Below are 17,158 nucleotides of genomic sequence, written 5' to 3' on the forward strand. Positions count from 1 at the left end.
AATTTCTCAGTCTGGGAGAAATTCTATAGCCAATTGCGTCTTGGCCTTTTGGCTGAGTCCAAATGTAGAAGTTCCTTTGGCGATGAAAAAGATAAAGAAGAAAATTGACTGGGATGAAGTCAGCCTCTCAATATTCCCTGCAAACAGGCATTTTAATTCACAGCCACATGATCACAATGAGGATTCAGTTCCATTGTAGAAAACAAAAGGACTCACAGCATCCCTGGGCTTCTTAACTCTTTCTGCGATGAACAAATTGCATGCTAAGCCACATCCAGGCTTTCTGACCTATTAATATGCCTTAGTTAGAGCCTAACAATTTGCTACACTTTTGTGGTAATGGTGCTCTCCCTTAGCTCTCTGTAAGCCTGTAGCTTCTTACATATAATCTAACCCTCTTGCCTGGACGCCTAGGATAACCAAATTCATTTGACTTACTAAAATTTTCTTATTCATGTCTAGCACATCAACCACTGCTAGGATTTGAAAATATTATCAACAGTGATGAATTTGTTTCACCTCTGGTTATACTCCTGTTTATAATTCAATTGAGACAGAAATGTGGTGTAAAATAGGCACGCATTTTCAGTCTTTCACAGAGCTGATTTGTCTCATAATACTTATCTTCAGGGGTAACACAGAAGTTTATTATTGTCTTTAGGAATAGAATAGCCGGTGTAAGGTATTGGAAGAGGCCGTGTACACAGGTGCATAAAGCTGGAGCTTCCTTAGCTTTGGGGCAAATCTACCTGGTTCCTGCTTGCTAGTATTCTAACGAAAACAGCCTGGCTTTGGGATGAATGACATCCCTGCATTGGTGTTTTCCTCCTTCTTCCATCCAGATTGTCTTAGAGAATAAAAACACACCATTTCTCAAACAAGCAAACAAAAATGGAACACTCCCAAGGCAATACTTTCAATGGATTTCAAGCAATTCATTGCAATACCTTTTTTAAAGCCAAGATATTTCTCAGCTGCTTTTAGATCCCTTCCCAGATGGTAAAATTGAGTTTGAGCCGCTCCAGTTTAAAATGGATTCTGTCATTTCTGAAGGGAAGGTCTGTTTTTGTGTTTTCTCTGGTGCCAGGGAGCTTAGAACAGAGGGATCGTGTATGCACTAGGAGATGAAAAAGCCCTAGAGGGCTGTGAATGTGCTTTAGTGGTAGAGTACTTGCCTAGTATGCATGAAGCCCTGGGGATTGATTCCTCAGTACTACAACAGAAAAAGCTGCAAATGGTGCTGTGGCTCATGTGGTAGAGTGCTAGCCTTGAGCAAAAGAAGCTCAGGGACAGTGCCCAGGCCCTGAGTTCAAGTTCCAGGACTTGCAAAAAAAAAAAAAAAGACCTAGAGCATGGGCCTGACCCAGGAACTGGATCTCAAAGGTGCCATTGGAAGTAGCCGGGGTAAAAAATAACCAAGGCTTCTAGAAAGCCATGTTTGGGTGGATTTGCCAAGTGCAGCTCTGGACTGAGTCATCTGGTGGGGAGTTCATTTTCTTTCTGTCTTTGTGGTTATTCAGGCCTTACTGCTCAATGGATCCTTACCCGAAGATGAACAGGAGAGGCCATTGGCGCTTTGTGAGCCAGGAGTCAATCCAGAGGAGCAGCTGGTGAGCTCTTATCTTTTGTGACTGGACACTGAATCTGGCATATGCATTTGAACTTTCCATTCGTTTCCCCTGTACTCTCACTGGCCTTTCATGATCTGGCTCTTAGTTCTCTTTCTAACTTTATCACTTGCTCTTTCTTCTTTACCCCATCTCTGCTCCCAACACATATGTCCTTGTTCTGACTCTTATCTATGTTGCTTTACTTGCTTCACCTTGTGCATACGCTCCCACCAGAGGACAGGAACCTCTTTTCTGTTCTTTATGGCACCAGAACACAGCTGACATCTAGTTTGTGCACAATAAATACTTGTTGTTTAGGTGCATAACCATCTCTTTTTGTGTTGTATCCAGATTATAATCCAAAGCCGTTTGGATCAGAGTATGGAGGAGAATCAGGATCTAAAGGTATGTCAAGACATATACATCTTGGGACTGTGGGACTCTTATACATCATGTTCAGGGTACTTCTGGGTGGGGGAAGGGTACATAACCATGATTGTCTGTATCTGTATCTATCATTGTCTGTGTCTGTCTTTCATTGGGAGAGAGAGAAAGAGAGAGAGAGACACCCAAATGATGTCATAAAGTTAAACCTTTTCATTCTTAAAAACCTCAGGGTAATAAGTACCTATGCCATTATTAGTTGTGCCTACATATATGTTTGAAATTTTTCTAGAGCTTTCTTTTTTTTGCATTTCTTTTTTTATTGTGAAAATACTGTATAGAGGGGTTACAATTACATGGGCAAGGTGTGGGGAACCAGGTTTCTGTGCTACACCCACACCCACCCTCCCCCCACGAGGGAAACAGTCAACTGCAGATGCAATGGTAAACAGTCCCAATAGAGCCTAAAAATTTGGCTATTAACTGCCGGCCAAAATGAAAATGAAAGCATCTAGAATCAATCCGTAAGAAGCGTAGCACCATTGCTCTAAGGCCCCTCTATATGGACTGCTGCAGAATGCCTTCCCTGCGAGTTTTAGCATGCAGCAAAAATAATCCTTTTGCCCCAAGGACACCTTTTCAGAGTATACACTGGAGAAAGAATGGAAGACATGACAGGTTGTGGACTATTCTGGGTTTTTAGTTTTTTGCAAGAAACTTGTGGTTGTGCACAGTTCATGACAATCGAAAAAGCAGCAAATAACTAAAGGTTTCCACAGCCTTTTATCAAAAAGTGTGTTGGGGTGTCTCAAAGGCAAGCTTCTTGCACTTCAATCTTCCACAAAGTGCTTGGGTGAACACTAAGTCAGCCTTTGTGTTCCTGAGATCAGTTAGAAATCTCTACCCAGTACTGAATGCATACCTGATGTGGTCTTTCTGAGAGATAGTTTTAACTTTAAATAAAGAATGGCTACAACTAAACAACATGCAAAAATTCTCAGACTACACAAAGTCATCATAGAATACACTGACCACCTTCATTCAATCCATTTTCAAATTCTTTATTCTGAACTGGCATTCCCAATCTGCCTGAGCAAAGGGCCACCCTGCTAACAGCACTTGCTTAGAGCAGAGGGGATAATAAGATACGGGAAGAACCCAAGAAACCCTCTGCATGGCAATCGGGGAACAGAACGTTGTCCGCAGGGTCCATGGGAACAAATCTCATACAAGCTGGCCTACTCCCTTCCCATCCAGGGAAACTCACGATGGACCACTGCCCAGAGTCTGGCCCCCTATTTTGGGGCACTCTTCCAAACAAATAAATACCTAAATACTAAAAGGGGGAGGAGGGAGAGAGAATCAGAAAACTTAAAAGGCAACAGGAAACCAAAACCTCTTCAAAACAAAGAGGCAGAATATATATGAAGTTCATTCAATTAAAAAAATTAATTAGCTTTTTCTTGTAGTTTGTCCCTAAAAGATTTGATTTGATTGGGCACATATTATTAAAATAAAAGGCTTGTTTATTTAAAAAAAAAAAACAAAAAAAACAATTACATGGGCAAGGTAATGTGTGCATTTCTTATCAAGCATTGTTGCCTCCTCCTTTGTTTCTCCTTACCATCCCTCCCCGCCTACCCTGCGCCAAAGCTGTAAAGTTCATTTTCGACATAACATCTTGTACATCTCGTTGCAATGGGTCCACCTGTATTCCTATTTAAACAATTGGTTTTTTCCCTTCCCCTCCACAAATTTTACCAACATCAAATACAGTGAAAACAGGGGTTATACTGTGGGGGAGGGGAGCTTTCTTTTTTTTTTTTTTAATTAAAAAGAATGGGTTGGGTATTGGTGAAGTGTTTTTATGAGTACTTCCCAGAATTCTTGTGAATTGGTGTTTTTTAATCTTTAGAAATTATTTGGCATCATTAAAGCCATTAACACAGAAGTATGCATGTGTGCATACACATGAATGCAGACTTGAATTTTTCAAAAAATCACTAATTTTTTTTCTTTTCTTTTTTTTCATGGGGCTTGAGCTCTGAGTCTGGGCACTGTCCCTCAGTTCTTCAGTTCAAGGCTAGAGCTCTACCACTTGAGCCACAGTGCCACTTCCAGTTTTCTGGTGGTTTATTGGAGATAAAGCGTTTCATGTAGTTTCCTGCCCGGGCTGGCTTTGAACCACAATCCTCGGATCTCAGCCTCCTGAGTAGCTAGGATTACAGGTGGCATGAGCCACTGGTGCCTGGCTTAAATTTCACTAATTTCTGTAATCAAATCCACGTAAAACCTTACAAATTTAGTATAATGTGTTACCCCTGTACAAATGGCAACACATTAAGTTAAACATTTTCTAGATAATATGGCTATTAATTTCTATGCATTTCTAATTCCATATGGTAACCCGAGACACTTTTTTCCTAAAGTTCAAATTATGTAATGTACACATACGTGCATAGTTAGATACAAAGATCATAGAGCAGCATTAGCATCAATAGAACAGCAGTTTTCCCAAGTTGTGCTGCCATCCAAACACAATTATTGAGTTATCAAGCACAGTGCACTTAAAGAAGAAAAGGCAAAAATTTAAACCTCAAAACACAACAAAGTCTGAATTTTGTAAAAGCCTGAGTTTCATTTTTCAGTTTAATGGAACCTTTTTATGTTTTTTTCTTTCTCATTTTGGTGGTACTGGGTTTTGAACTCAGGGCCTTGTATGTGGCACTTGCTAAGATTAGAGCCCGTCTGTGTAGTCCAGGTTAAGAATCCCACTGGAAATACATTGGTCATAATTTGTTCATTCAATAAAGTAGGAAGAGAGCAGAGCCTAGCAGAGGATCACAATACCTATGTACATATGACCAAATAAAATGATGATAATCGAAATGAACTCCAAAAAGGGAAAAAAAGAGGAAAAGAGCAGAGCAATCAGACACACACACACACACACACACACACACACACACACACACACACACACACACACACGTGTAAAATCTATGGAAATGGAAGGCTGATCATGTAGTTTTCATTATTTGACCTTAATTGTTTTATTTTTTTGTGGTACTGGGGTTTGAACTCAGGGTCTTGAACTTGCTAGGTTGGCGCTCTACTATTTGAGTCACACCTCACCTCTGGTTCTGTTTTGCTAGTTATTTTTAGAGATGGAATCCAGCAAACTTTTCTGCCATGGCTGGCCTCAAACAGTGATCCTCTGGAGCCCAACCTTCTGAGTGGATTAAAGTCATAAGTCACTAGTGTCTGGCTGAGTGAATGTGTTTTGATTTGGTCCACAATGAGCAATAATCTTTTGGAGAATCACTCCAACGCTTTGCTGAACATTAAAATTGATATAATTGCTTAATGACATTGGGGACAGGCATATTCTAATATGATCATGTATTTCAGTGGGAGAGATTTAGATGATTGTGATTAGGTGTTCCTGTGTGTGAAGAGACGTTGGGGATGTCTGGGTTGTGTTCTTTCTCTGTGAGACTCTTCTTGACCTGGGAAGTTCAGTGGTGGTACTTCAGAGAAGACTGGAATGGGTTCTGTTCTTCTTTCGGCGGGTCGGCCTCTGCTGCTGAGTGGCCCACATCTGCTTTCTGCTACAATAGAGGGTTCATCTGTGATGGAATGATAACTGGGTTTTGTATTCTCGCCGACAGAATGAGGTAATGCCTGTAAAGCAACCCAGATGCCACCCTCTGATCTAACTATATTTGGTTTGCAGAAAGAGCTGCTGAAATGTAAACAAGAAGCCAGAAATTTACAGGGGATAAAGGTAACAAAGGAAGCCATTTTGTTCTCTAAATAAAGTCTCTGTTGGGTGGTGGTTAACATCTGGGTACGAGGAGGGACAGTTGGGATTTGCTGGGGTTCCTAAGCAGGCTGGCTGCTTTGGGGGAAAGAAAGGGCTTTGTGGTGGGAAGTGAGACACATGGAAGAATCCGTCCTTGTTTTGCTGAGGCGAGTTTCTGGTAGCTGTGACTCATGGTACTGCCACTCCCCTCTGGTCACCTCAGCTGTGTCTGTGTGTAAAGTACTCTGTCCGGTACCTCAGTTAGAACTAAAGGTCCTTAAAAAAAGAGAAAACATTCCATTTTACTTAGTATTGGGATAGTTAATAACATTCAAGAGGTGTAAAGGCACTGAGAGGATAGCTGCAAAGTTTACCTGCCATTCTGGCCTCCTGGTGTCTAGCTCCCTTTCCTGGAGGCAACTTCAGCAAAAGGGATGTGTGTAATTTCGCTGACATATTCACTTAGCAGTGTGTGTTCAGACATCATCCTATTTCAGTAAACACTTTCCTACTTCTTTATAACTATAGAATGTTGTAGTATGTGTATATATTATAGTTAATCAATCTCCTATTGGTGAATTTTTAGATTATTTCCATTTTTTATTTTGCTAATAGAAGCAATGATTTAGGTATATATTCAGCGCTGAATATATGTTAATGTTACCCAAGCAGTATTACATTGGCTAAATAGATTCTTCTTAGGCGCCTGCTATTTCTGTTTTCCCAGTATACCTGCCCATGGGCTAGCTTAGAGAATAACTCAACAGCATCTACTAAAGCGTATTCTGTAGCCTTAGTATATATGAAGCATTTCAAACAGCAGATGTGCTCCACGGTCAAGTAAGTTTGAGAAATGCCCTATGGGTTTGAAGAGTTACAGAGAATAACAGCATACTAAAGAATCTATGAAGAGGTTTTGCCTGACAGAATCTGCAATTATTAACCACAGAATCATCTTTTCTTCCACGTAAATCATTAACATCCCATGGAGCACACCTTGGAAATGTTCTAAAATACTGATGCCAGGGGCCTCGTAGACTGCCTTTGCAGTGTTCTGTTTTGGTGGACCAGCACAATTAAAAATGGGCTTCTTCCTGGTTTGGGTGCTGTTATACACTGCAAATCCCTGTACTTGCAGGATAGGAGGATCGGCGACTTGGAGATCAGTTTGGGCTATGTAGTGAAACCTTGTCCAGAAACTAAAGAAAATGAAAGAAAGAAATAAAGAGAGAGAAAGACACAGAGAGAGAGAGAGAGAGAGAGAGAGAGAGAGAGAGAGACAGAGACAGAGACAGAGACAGAGTCAGAGAGAGAGACAGAGAGAGACAGAGAGACAGAGAGAGACAGAGAGAGACAGAGAGACAGGGAGACAGAGAGAGACAGAGACAGAGAGAGACAGAGAGAGACAGAGAGACAGAGACAGACAGACAGAGACAGAGAGAGAGAGAAAGAGAGTGAGAGAGAGTCTTTACACTCTCCAGAGAGAGTCTGCTCTGTTTCTTTGTGATCTTCAAAGAGAAAAAAGTTGAAGTCAGGATAAATATCCTGGACTACAGCGCCAGTCCATTAGTTCTATTCTAAGTCACCATGGGTGACGGAATGTGTTAGAGCTGACTCTTACAAGTGAGTATATCCAGACACTTGTCTGAAGCATGGTATGAGTAGTGAAGCTCTAAATTGAGGAAAAGATAGCCTAAAGCTGCTTAGATCCTATAAAATTGAGACGAGAACCATCAGTCCAAGAGCACTTCTAAGCAGTGGAGGTATATTCCCCATCTTGAGTACACTAAGTCTTGGAAGCCAGTGGCAGCAGGACAGTAATAAAGCTCTGAAAGCCAGAGGGGTGGGGGCATGATTCCAGTCATTCTTTTTGAACAGGGATGGGGCTGTCCCCTAGGAAATGGGGTGGGGAAGAGAGATAGGAGGAAAAGCAGCTAAAGCCAGATGGAGGTTTTCTGTTGTTGTTGGTTGTGGGGCTTGAACTTGGGGCCTGGGTGCTATCCTTGAGCTCTTTTGCTCAAGGCTAGTACTTTACCACTTTGAGCCACAGCACCTCTTCCAGTTTTCTAGTGGTTAATTGGAGATAAGAGTTTCAGGGACTTTCCTGCCCAGGTTGGCTTTGAACTGTGATCCTATAGATTCTAGCCTCTTGAGCAGCTGGGATTACAGGCATGAGTCACTAGTGCCTGGTGCCAGATGGAGTATTTATCCACCCAACACATAGATGAGAAAGTGTGATGAGGGGAGCATACTGCCCAGAGTTAGTGTCATGAAAGTATAACTTAAATCTATGTCTATGTGATTCCAAAAGCCACTTTTTCTGTCTAGGACCCCCTGCTATCAGTAATGTCTATAGTGTAGGGATGAGTGGTAGATAGAGGAAAAACCAGATGCCACCCAGCTTGGGATTTGGCTTTAGATGCTAGTGTCCTGCAAGAGGACAGAAAAACCATGGCTCAACAGTATGTGGCAAGATCCTAATAGTCCTTTTGTCTCCCGGTTTAGTAGAATTAATACTGCATATACAGTAATTGGTTCAAGAAGTATTAGTAATAGCTGAGTGATTGATGGAGACCACAACAGCTACGGTGCTCTTCTCCCCCAGGATGCCTTGCAACAGAGATTGGCTCAGCAGGACACATCTGTTCTTCAGCTCAAACAAGAACTCCTGAGGGCAAATATGGACAGAGATGAGCTGCAGAACCAGAATGTGAGTTAAATGTGGGAACTCTGATGTCCAGGAGCCCCATAAGCTGAGAGAACATGAAGAAGACGCGCTCTCCCATCAGCCACCTCACTCACCTTGCTCTGGGCATGCCTGTCTTGAGTGTCTGTAGTGACTTTGATTTCCCATCAGACTAATCTCTGTTTCTATGTGAGAGCTACACCTTCTTCAGGTGTGCTTTGAGGACTAAAGACATGGAGAGCAGCTATACTTAAAAAAAAAAACATGTGGAGGAGATGGGGACAAACAAGTTGTTTAAGGATTCAGGTGGACCTGTTGCAACAATGAGAAGTACAAAATGTCATGTCAAAACCAGCTTTACAATGTCGGTGTGGGGGGGGGAGGGGGGTATAATTGGGTGGGGGGAGGGGGGTAAAATTGGGTGGGGGGAGGGGGGAGGTGGTGAAGGGAAGTGAAGGGTAAACAAAGGAGGAGGCTGCAATGCTTGGTAAGAAATGTATGCATTATCCTGCCCATGTAATTGTAGCCCCTCTGTACAGTATGTTCTCAAATAAAATAAAATACAATTAAAAAAAAAAAAAACAAAACAAAAAACAAAACCCATAGCCATGTCCCCTGTGTGATGTATACTGTAATTTCCAACATTAACTCTGGTTACCAGGTGACTGGTTTCCATAAGTGTTGGTATGTAATTCTTTCATACCACTGAGTTCTTCCTGATCCTTGCAGGTAGACCTCCAGAGGAAGCTAGACGAGAGGAACCGACTCTTAGGAGAATACAAAGTAAGAATGAATACTGGCTTGGAAATGGCTTCTACCTTTTATGAATAGCCCCATTTTGCTGTTGCTCAAAGATCGTTTACACATTCTGATCCAAACTTTCTGGAGGGAAGGCTTCTATGTCCTGTGATCCATAAGACTTGAAGAGTAGATAGCAGTTTGGAAAAAGAGCATACAAGTAAGGATCTAGAAACCTCAGTGACACACTTAGGTTTATGTCTAATTAGTATGGATGGCTCCTAGTGGCCCTCTTAGAAAGGGTAGTTTCCTTCCTTTTTTTCACTCTTTCTTTCTTTCTTTCTTTCTTTCTTTCTTTCTTTCTTTCTTTCTTTCTTTCTTTCTTTCTTTCCTCCCTTCCTCCCTTCCTCCCTTCCTCCCTTCCTTTCTCTCTCTCTCTCTCTCTCTCTCTCTCTCTCTCTCTCTCTCTCTCTCTCTCTCTCTCTCTCTCTATCTCTCTCTCTCTTTCTTTTCTTTGTCATGGGGCTTGAACTCAGGGCTTTCTTTTATCCCTGAGCTTTTCTGCTTAAGGTTAGTGCTCTACCACTTTGAGCCACAGCTCCACTTCCAGTTTTCTGGTGGTTAATTGGAGTCTCATGGACTTTCCTGCCCGAGCTTGGCTTCGAACTGCAGTCCTCAGATCTTAGCCTCCTGAGTAGCTAGCATTACAGGCATGAGCCACCAGTGCCTATCCCTTTTTACCCTTTCAAGACTCTTTGCACTATATAAATGGAGTATGTGAAGTCTTCCTGGTATACTGCCCAGAAAGGCCTCCCCGGCTAAGGCTTTACTTTCCGTGGGTGGAAATTGCATGTCAGAGGAGGAACTGTTCTGTGTCTCCATTTTGCCACATGTCTGTGTCTATTACAGAAAGAGCTAGGGCAGAAGGATCGCCTCCTTCAGCAGCACCAGGCCAAGTTGGAAGAAGCACTTCGGAAACTCTCGAATGCCAGTTACCAGCAGGTCAGAACACAGTCAGCCACTGACTTTCCTGCTCCTTTGACGAGGGAAAACAAAAACAAACAAACAAACAAAAACCTTTTCTGATTTCATCTCTGTTTTTCAGGTGGATCTAGAACGGGAGCTAGAACACAAAGATGTCCTTCTGGCTCACTGTATGAAAAGAGAGCCAGATGAGGTAAACTAGACCTTGGGTTTTCCTCCTCCTCACAGAGAGAGCTTCTGTTTCTTACCCAGAGCTGACACAAGGCCACAGGCCAATTTAGTGGGAGGTTTTTTTGGTAAGAGGGTCAAGAGTTCAGGGTCTTAGATAAGAAAATTTTATTTCAAACTCCACTTGACCGTATCTACATTGTGTGATCTTAAGTCACTTAGCTTCTGAGCCTTAGTAATGAGGCCAGCTGTCGGGTATTTCCCATGAATAGCTAAGCCGCAGAACTAACAGCATTGCAGTCAGGCTCGAGATATATTAGTCATTCTTACTCTTTGGAATGACTAAGGCAGGGGCTGGGAAGTTGGTTCAGTGGTAGAATGCTTGCTTTGCATGCACGAGGCCCTGGGTTTGATTCCTCAGTATCACATAAACAGAAAAAGCCAGAAGTGGTGCTGTGGCTCAAGTGGAAGAGCGCTAGCCTTGATCTAAAGAGCTGAGGGACAGCGCCCAGGCACAGAGTTCAGGCCCCACAACCAACAAAAATCTCATAATTGGAATGACTAAGGCAAAGGGAAGGGGAAGTGCTGGGACCTTCAAATGGCTGTGGGAGAGGCAAGCCTGGCGGGGGCGGGGGGGGGGGCACAGGTCAAGGTTTCCATTCCATCCAATCCACATTCACAGTGCCTAAGTGTCTGGTGCAGCATTGACACAGCAGGAAAATGTATCTTCAATCAATAAAGAGCAAAAGGAGGCTGGGAAGGTGGCTCAGTGGTAGAGTGCTTGCCTTGCATGCATGAGGCCCTGGGTTTGATTCCTCAGCACCACATAAGCAGAAAAAGCCGCAAGTGGCGTTGTGGTCAAGTGGTAGAGTACTAGCCTTGAGCTGAAGAGCTGAGGGACAGCGCCCAGGCCCAGAGTTCAAGCCCTAGAACTGACCAAAAAAAAAAAAAAAGGAACAAAAGGAAAAACGTATCTTCACTCAAGAAGCTTTCAATAGAGGCATTCCATAAAGAAATAGTTAAATACTAGGCCATGAAGTGTTGAACTAGAAGAAGAAAAATAAGAGGAGGAGGATGTCTTGGTTCAGAATTCTCCCTTTCACAAGCACCATTTTCTCTTGTTGCCCTAGGTGACCAGCTACAACAGCCACAACACTCAAAGCAATGGTTTTCTCCTTCCAGTGGCAGGGAAAGGAGCCTCCTCCATCGCCCACAGAGGGGTAGGTTCCTGGCATTTGCGTGCAAGCCCGCTATTTCTAGCTGAAGCCAGAACAGTGTCTAGTACAGTACTGCAGCCATCACCAGTGGGCCAGTCTCCCGGTCCTTTGCAAGCAATGGGTATGTAAAGAGGCGAAGCATTTCTATCCAAAATGAAACATTCATAGGCAAACAGTGGACCTGTTTCTAAAGAAGAAAGTTGTCCTCCTTTATAAAATAAAGAGGATCTTACCTGGGAAGCCTTCCCCTTTAGCTCAGTGGTTGAAACATGGCTGATGGTACAGCACAGCTCTATGCCACCAGCACCATAATCTTGCCCACAGACCAGCGACCTGCAGCTTGTCCGAGATGCTCTCCGGAGCCTGCGCAACAGCTTCAGTGGCCATGACCCTCAGCACCACACAATTGACAGCTTGGAGCAGGGCATCTCCAGCCTCATGGAACGCCTGCATGTCACGGAGATGCAGAAGAAACAAGAAAGAAAGGTAATGTCCTTGCTGTGTGACGTCTTGCTTCATTTTATGAATTTTAGTTCAGATGAAAGAAACGCTAAAAGATGTAAGACCCAGCTGAAGGTCACCATTCATTTTCCTCTTGGTGGAATTATCGTTCATCACAGTATGATACTCCTGGGAAGGAATTCATGGGAACTTTTGATCTCAGCAGCTATGTGGCTGCGTAAACACTTGTGGCTCTTGACTCTGCAGAGTCTCTCTTTACTGTTTATTCCTTCCCACTTTACCCTGAATGAACTTGGCCTTGGATGAGAAGCTATATGGAAAATTCACTGGGGATGAAAAAGATTTGCATCAGTGTGTAAAACTATTTAATAAGTATGTTCAATTTATCTTATTAAATATATCCTGGAAGAAAAGTGATAGAAAAGTTTATATTTTGGGTTGGTGATTTATAAGTCTTAATTAAGTTCTTCCACTGATCTTAAGTTTTGTAATTTTTGTGTGTCACCCAGGTTCGTGTCAAATCACCCAGAACTCAAGCAGGTAATGAATACCGGGAGTCCTGGCCCCCTAATTCAAGTAAGTACTCATTATTATTCAGTAGGGACTCCTAGCAAATTAGACTAGAAATTTGGTACTTTTTTGTACTGCTAATAACTAAGGGGATAGAGTTTTTCTTCTATCACTTTAACAGTTCTAGAGTTGTGTTCTGGGACAATGCGTACACATACCATCCTCACCATCATCATCAACCCAAAGGCCCCTTAAGTCACAGGCAGGATTTGCTGACTCAGTGGGGCTAAGCTATCTGGAAAAAAATGCAATTTAAACATTTATGCAGAACCAAGGAAATATAAAACAACATCTGTCCACACATACGTACACCCACATCATCTTACTCTCAAATAGCACACATGAAAAATTCCACTTTTTCTTACAGGCCAGAAGTTTAATTTCTTTTTTTTTTTTTTAAATTTTTTTATTGTAAAGATACTATACAGAGGGTTACAGTTACATGAGTGAGGTAATGAGTACACTTCCTCTTGAACATTGTTACCCCCTCCATTGTTTTCCCCCTACCATCCCCTCCCTCCCTCCCTTCCCCAAGGTTCTTTTTTTTTTTTTTTTTTTTTTTGATTGTGATTAAGTGATTACTTAATTTCCGGAAATTCACAGTATTGTGGAATAATGATGCTCATTTAAAGTCACAAGTTCATTCTAACTTTCCTGGAGCAAATTGTCTATCACAGTCTGTAATATATAACGGTGCTCATATGTTATATGTGATCAGCAGCATGGGGATATTTAGTAGTGGTTCAACCAGATGAGTGGGAGTTAAGTCCTGTTAGTTTTGTCATATCACCTAACATTTTGGATTCGTCATCCACTTATCAGGGAGACCATGTACTGTTTGTCTCTTTGTTCTTGGCTTACCTCGCTCAACATGATTCCTTCTAGCTCCATCCATTTCCCTGCAAATGCCATTATTTTGTCATTTCTAATGGCTGCATAATATTCCATTGTGTATAGATACCACAATTTTTGGATCCATTCATCTGTGGTGGGGCATCTAGGTTGTTTCCATATCCTAGCTATTGCGAACAGTGCTGCAATAAACATGGAGGTGCACGTGTCCTTGTATATTGGTTCCTGTTGTTCAGGGTAGATGCCTAGTAGTGGTATGACTGGGTCGTAAGGGAGGTCAATCTTTAGCTTTCTAAGGACCCTCCAGACTGCTTTCCAAAGTGGTTGTATGAGTGTACATTCCCACCAGCAGTGTAATAGCGTTCCTCGTTCTCCACATCCCCTCCAGCATTTGTCGTTGGCTGATTTGTGGATGTGGGACATTCTGACTGGGGTAAGGTGGTATCTCAGGGTTGTCTTTATTTGCATTTCCTTCACCACCAGGGATGATGAACATTTCCTCATGTGTTTCTTTGCCATTTTTATTTCTTCATTTGAGAAGTCCCTCTTTAGTTCCCTTGCCCATTTAGTAATTGGTTTGTTGGGTTTGGGAGGGATTAGTTTCTTGAGTTCCCTGTATATACAGGATGTTAACCCCTTGTCTGATATATTGCTGGTAAATATTTTTTCCCAATTAGTTGGTTGTCTTTCTAGCTTGGTTGCGATAGCTTTATCTGTGCAGAAGCTTTTTATTTTAAGGTAGTCCCATTTGTCGAGTCTCTCTCCAATTTGTTGTGACCCTGGGACTCTGTTCAGGAAGTTCCTTCCTGTGCCTATTAGTTCAAGTGTCTCTCCTACTCTGTCCTGCAGTAGTTTCAGAGATTCAGGTTTAATGTTAAGGTCTTTAATCCATTTTGAGTTGATGTTGGTGCATGGTGATAGGCTGGGGTCCACTTTTAGTTTTCTGCATGTGGCTGCCCAGTTTTCCCAGCACCAGCGGTTGAAGAGGCTGTGTTTCTTCCATTGTATGTCTTTGGCTCCTTTGTCGAATATCAGCTGGCTGTAGGCCTGTGGATTTATTTCTGGATCTTCTATTCTGTTCCATTGGTCTTCGGGTCTGTTTTTGTGCCAGTACCATGCTGTCTTTGTTATTATAGCTCTGTAGTAGAGTTTGAAGTTCGGCATGGATAGCCCTCCCATATTGTCTTTATCCCCTAGAATTGTTTTGGCTATTCTAGGTCTTTTGTTGTTCCATATGAATTTTTGGACTGTTTTCTGTATTTCAGTGATGTACGTCATTGGGATTTTAATAGGAATTGCGTTGAATTTGTATATTAGTTTTGGAAGTATTACCATCTTTACTATATTAAGTCGGCCTATCCAGGAGCATGGGAGGTCTTTCCATTTCCTAGTGTCTTCTGCAATTTCTTTCTTTAACTTTTTATAGTTCTCATTAAATAGTTCTTTTACATCTTTGGTTAGGTTAATTCCTAAATATTTTATTTTTCGGGAGGTTATTGTGAATGGGGTTGCTCCCTTTATTTCCCTCTCTTCCTGTTCATTATCAGTGTATAGGAAGGCAACTGATTTTTGTGGGTTTATTTTGTATCCTGCTATTTTGCCAAAGTGATTTATGATTTCTAAGAGTTTGGGGATGGAGTTTTTGGGATCGTGGAGGTATAGTATCATGTCGTCTGCAAAGGGATAGTTTAACTTCTTCTTTCCCTATGCGGATCCCTTTAATGTCTTTTTCTTGCCTTATTGCCCTGGCTAAGGGTTCTAGGACTATATTGAAGAGGAGTGGAGACAGTGGGCATCCTTGCCTTGTTCCTGATTTTAGGAGAATTGGTTGTAGCTTTTCCCCATTAAGTATAATATTGGCTATTGGTCTGTCATAAATGGCTTTTATTGTTTTTAGAAATGTTCCTTCTATTCCTATTTTCTCCAGAGCTTTTAGCATGAATGAATGTTGAATTTTGTCAAAGGCCTTTTCTGCATCTGTAGCGATAATCATGTGATTCTTGACCTTGGCTCTGTTGATATGTTGGATTACATTTATTGACTTACGTATGTTAAACCATCCCTGTGTCTCTGGGATGAAGCCTACCTGGTCATAGTGAATTATTTTTTTTATGTGTTTCTGGATTCTGTTAGCTAGAATCTTGTTAAGGATCTTTGCATCTGTGTTCATCAAGGAGATTGGCCTGTAATTCTCCTTTTTGGTTGGGTCTTTGCCTGGTTTGGGGATGAGTGTGATATTGGCTTCGTAGAATGAGTTTGGGATAGCTCCTTCCTTCTCTGTTTCTCTGAAGAGCTTGAGGAGTATGGGTATTAGTTCTTGTTTAAAGGTCTTATAGAATTCTGCTGTGAATCCATCTGGTCCTGGGCTTTTTTTTGTTGGAAGACTTTTGATAGCTTCCTGTATCTCATTATAGGATATTGGCTTATTTAATTGGTTAACTTCTTCTTTGCTCAGTTTGGGCAACTTGTATTTCTCTAAAAATGCATCCATTTCTGCCCGATTTTCTTCCTTTAGAGAGTATAGCTTTTGAAAGTAGTCTGTTAGAATTGTTTGGATATCTTGGGTACATGTGGTGATGTTTCCCGTGGCATCCCTAATCCTATTAATATGGGTTTCCTCTCTTCTTTTTTTAATTAATCTAGCCAATGGGCCATCAATTTTGTTTATTTTTTCAAAGAACCAGCTTTTTGTTTGGTTTATTTTGGTTATGGTTTTCTGATTTTCTAATTGCTTTTAATTTGGTTATCTGGCTTTGTCTAGTAGCTTTAGGTCCCATTTTTTCTTGTTTTTCTAGCTGTTTTAATTGCAACATGAGATTATTTACTTGGTCTGTCTCCATTCTCTTGATGTGGGCACTGAGGGCAATAAATTTGCCCCTCAGGACTGCTTTTGCTGTGTCCCACAAGTTTCTTTGTGAGGTGTTTTCATTTTCATTGAGTTGTAGGAAATGCTTTATTTCTTCTCTGATCTCTTCTGTTATCCAGGCATTGTTAAGGAGTGTGCTGTTCAATTTCCATGTATTAGAGAAATTTCTGCGGTATGCTTTGTTATTGAGAGCTAGCTTGATTCCACTGTGGTCAGATAGGATACAGGGGATTATGTCGATCCCTTTGTATTTGCTTAAGTTCCTTGCATGAACTATGATATGGTCTATTTTGGAGAAAGTTCCGTGAGCTGCTGAGAAGAATGTGTACTGTGTTGTTTTAGGGTGAAATACTCGGTAGATGTCAGTTAATTCCGCTTGAAGTATGGCCTCTCTTAATTCGGTAGCTTCTTTGCCAATCCTCTGGTTGGTAGACCTGTCCTTTGGTGAGAGTGGTGTGTTAAAGTCTCCTAGTATTATCGTATTGGGATCTATTTTATTCTGTAAGTTTGAGAGCATTTGTTTGACATATCTGGGTGCACCAATATTTGGGGCATATAAGTTGATGATGGTTATATCCTCCTCTTGGATTGTTCCCTTTATTAATATGTAGTGTCCGTCCTTGTCTTTCTGTACTGATTTTAATGAAAAGTTTATTTTGTCAGATATCAGGATAGCTACACCTGCTTTCTTACTGGGGGCGTTTGATTGGTAGATCCTTTTCCACCCCTTCACTCTGAGTTTGTTTGTATGTTTGGCTGAGAGGTGGGTCTCCTGAAGGCAACAGATGGATGGGTCTTGTTTTCTTATCCAGTCCT

The 17,158-nt window shown here is 41.7% G+C and overlaps 1 protein-coding gene across 4 annotated transcripts in view; it reads left to right on the forward strand.

Annotated features, from left to right (window-relative positions):
• Dixdc1 (DIX domain containing 1) overlaps nucleotides 1-17,158 on the forward strand; it is a 71,873-nt gene that overhangs the window by 41,998 nt on the left and 12,717 nt on the right. For all 4 annotated transcript variants that reach the window (XM_070038425.1, XM_070038426.1, XM_070038428.1 and 1 more), the window contains 10 exons: nucleotides 1,521-1,610; nucleotides 1,962-2,015; nucleotides 5,731-5,781; nucleotides 8,405-8,509; nucleotides 9,215-9,268; nucleotides 10,133-10,225; nucleotides 10,329-10,400; nucleotides 11,506-11,595; nucleotides 11,917-12,078; nucleotides 12,564-12,630. In XM_070038425.1, the coding sequence (XP_069894526.1) occupies nucleotides 1,521-1,610; nucleotides 1,962-2,015; nucleotides 5,731-5,781; nucleotides 8,405-8,509; nucleotides 9,215-9,268; nucleotides 10,133-10,225; nucleotides 10,329-10,400; nucleotides 11,506-11,595; nucleotides 11,917-12,078; nucleotides 12,564-12,630 (838 nt within the window). The remainder of the gene's footprint in view (nucleotides 1-1,520; nucleotides 1,611-1,961; nucleotides 2,016-5,730; nucleotides 5,782-8,404; nucleotides 8,510-9,214; nucleotides 9,269-10,132; nucleotides 10,226-10,328; nucleotides 10,401-11,505; nucleotides 11,596-11,916; nucleotides 12,079-12,563; nucleotides 12,631-17,158) is intronic.

This window comes from Dipodomys merriami, unplaced genomic scaffold, assembly GCF_024711535.1.
Source record: "Dipodomys merriami isolate MVZ:Mamm:240054 unplaced genomic scaffold, mDipMer1.0.p SCAF_29, whole genome shotgun sequence".
Taxonomy (NCBI): Eukaryota; Metazoa; Chordata; class Mammalia; order Rodentia; family Heteromyidae; genus Dipodomys; species Dipodomys merriami.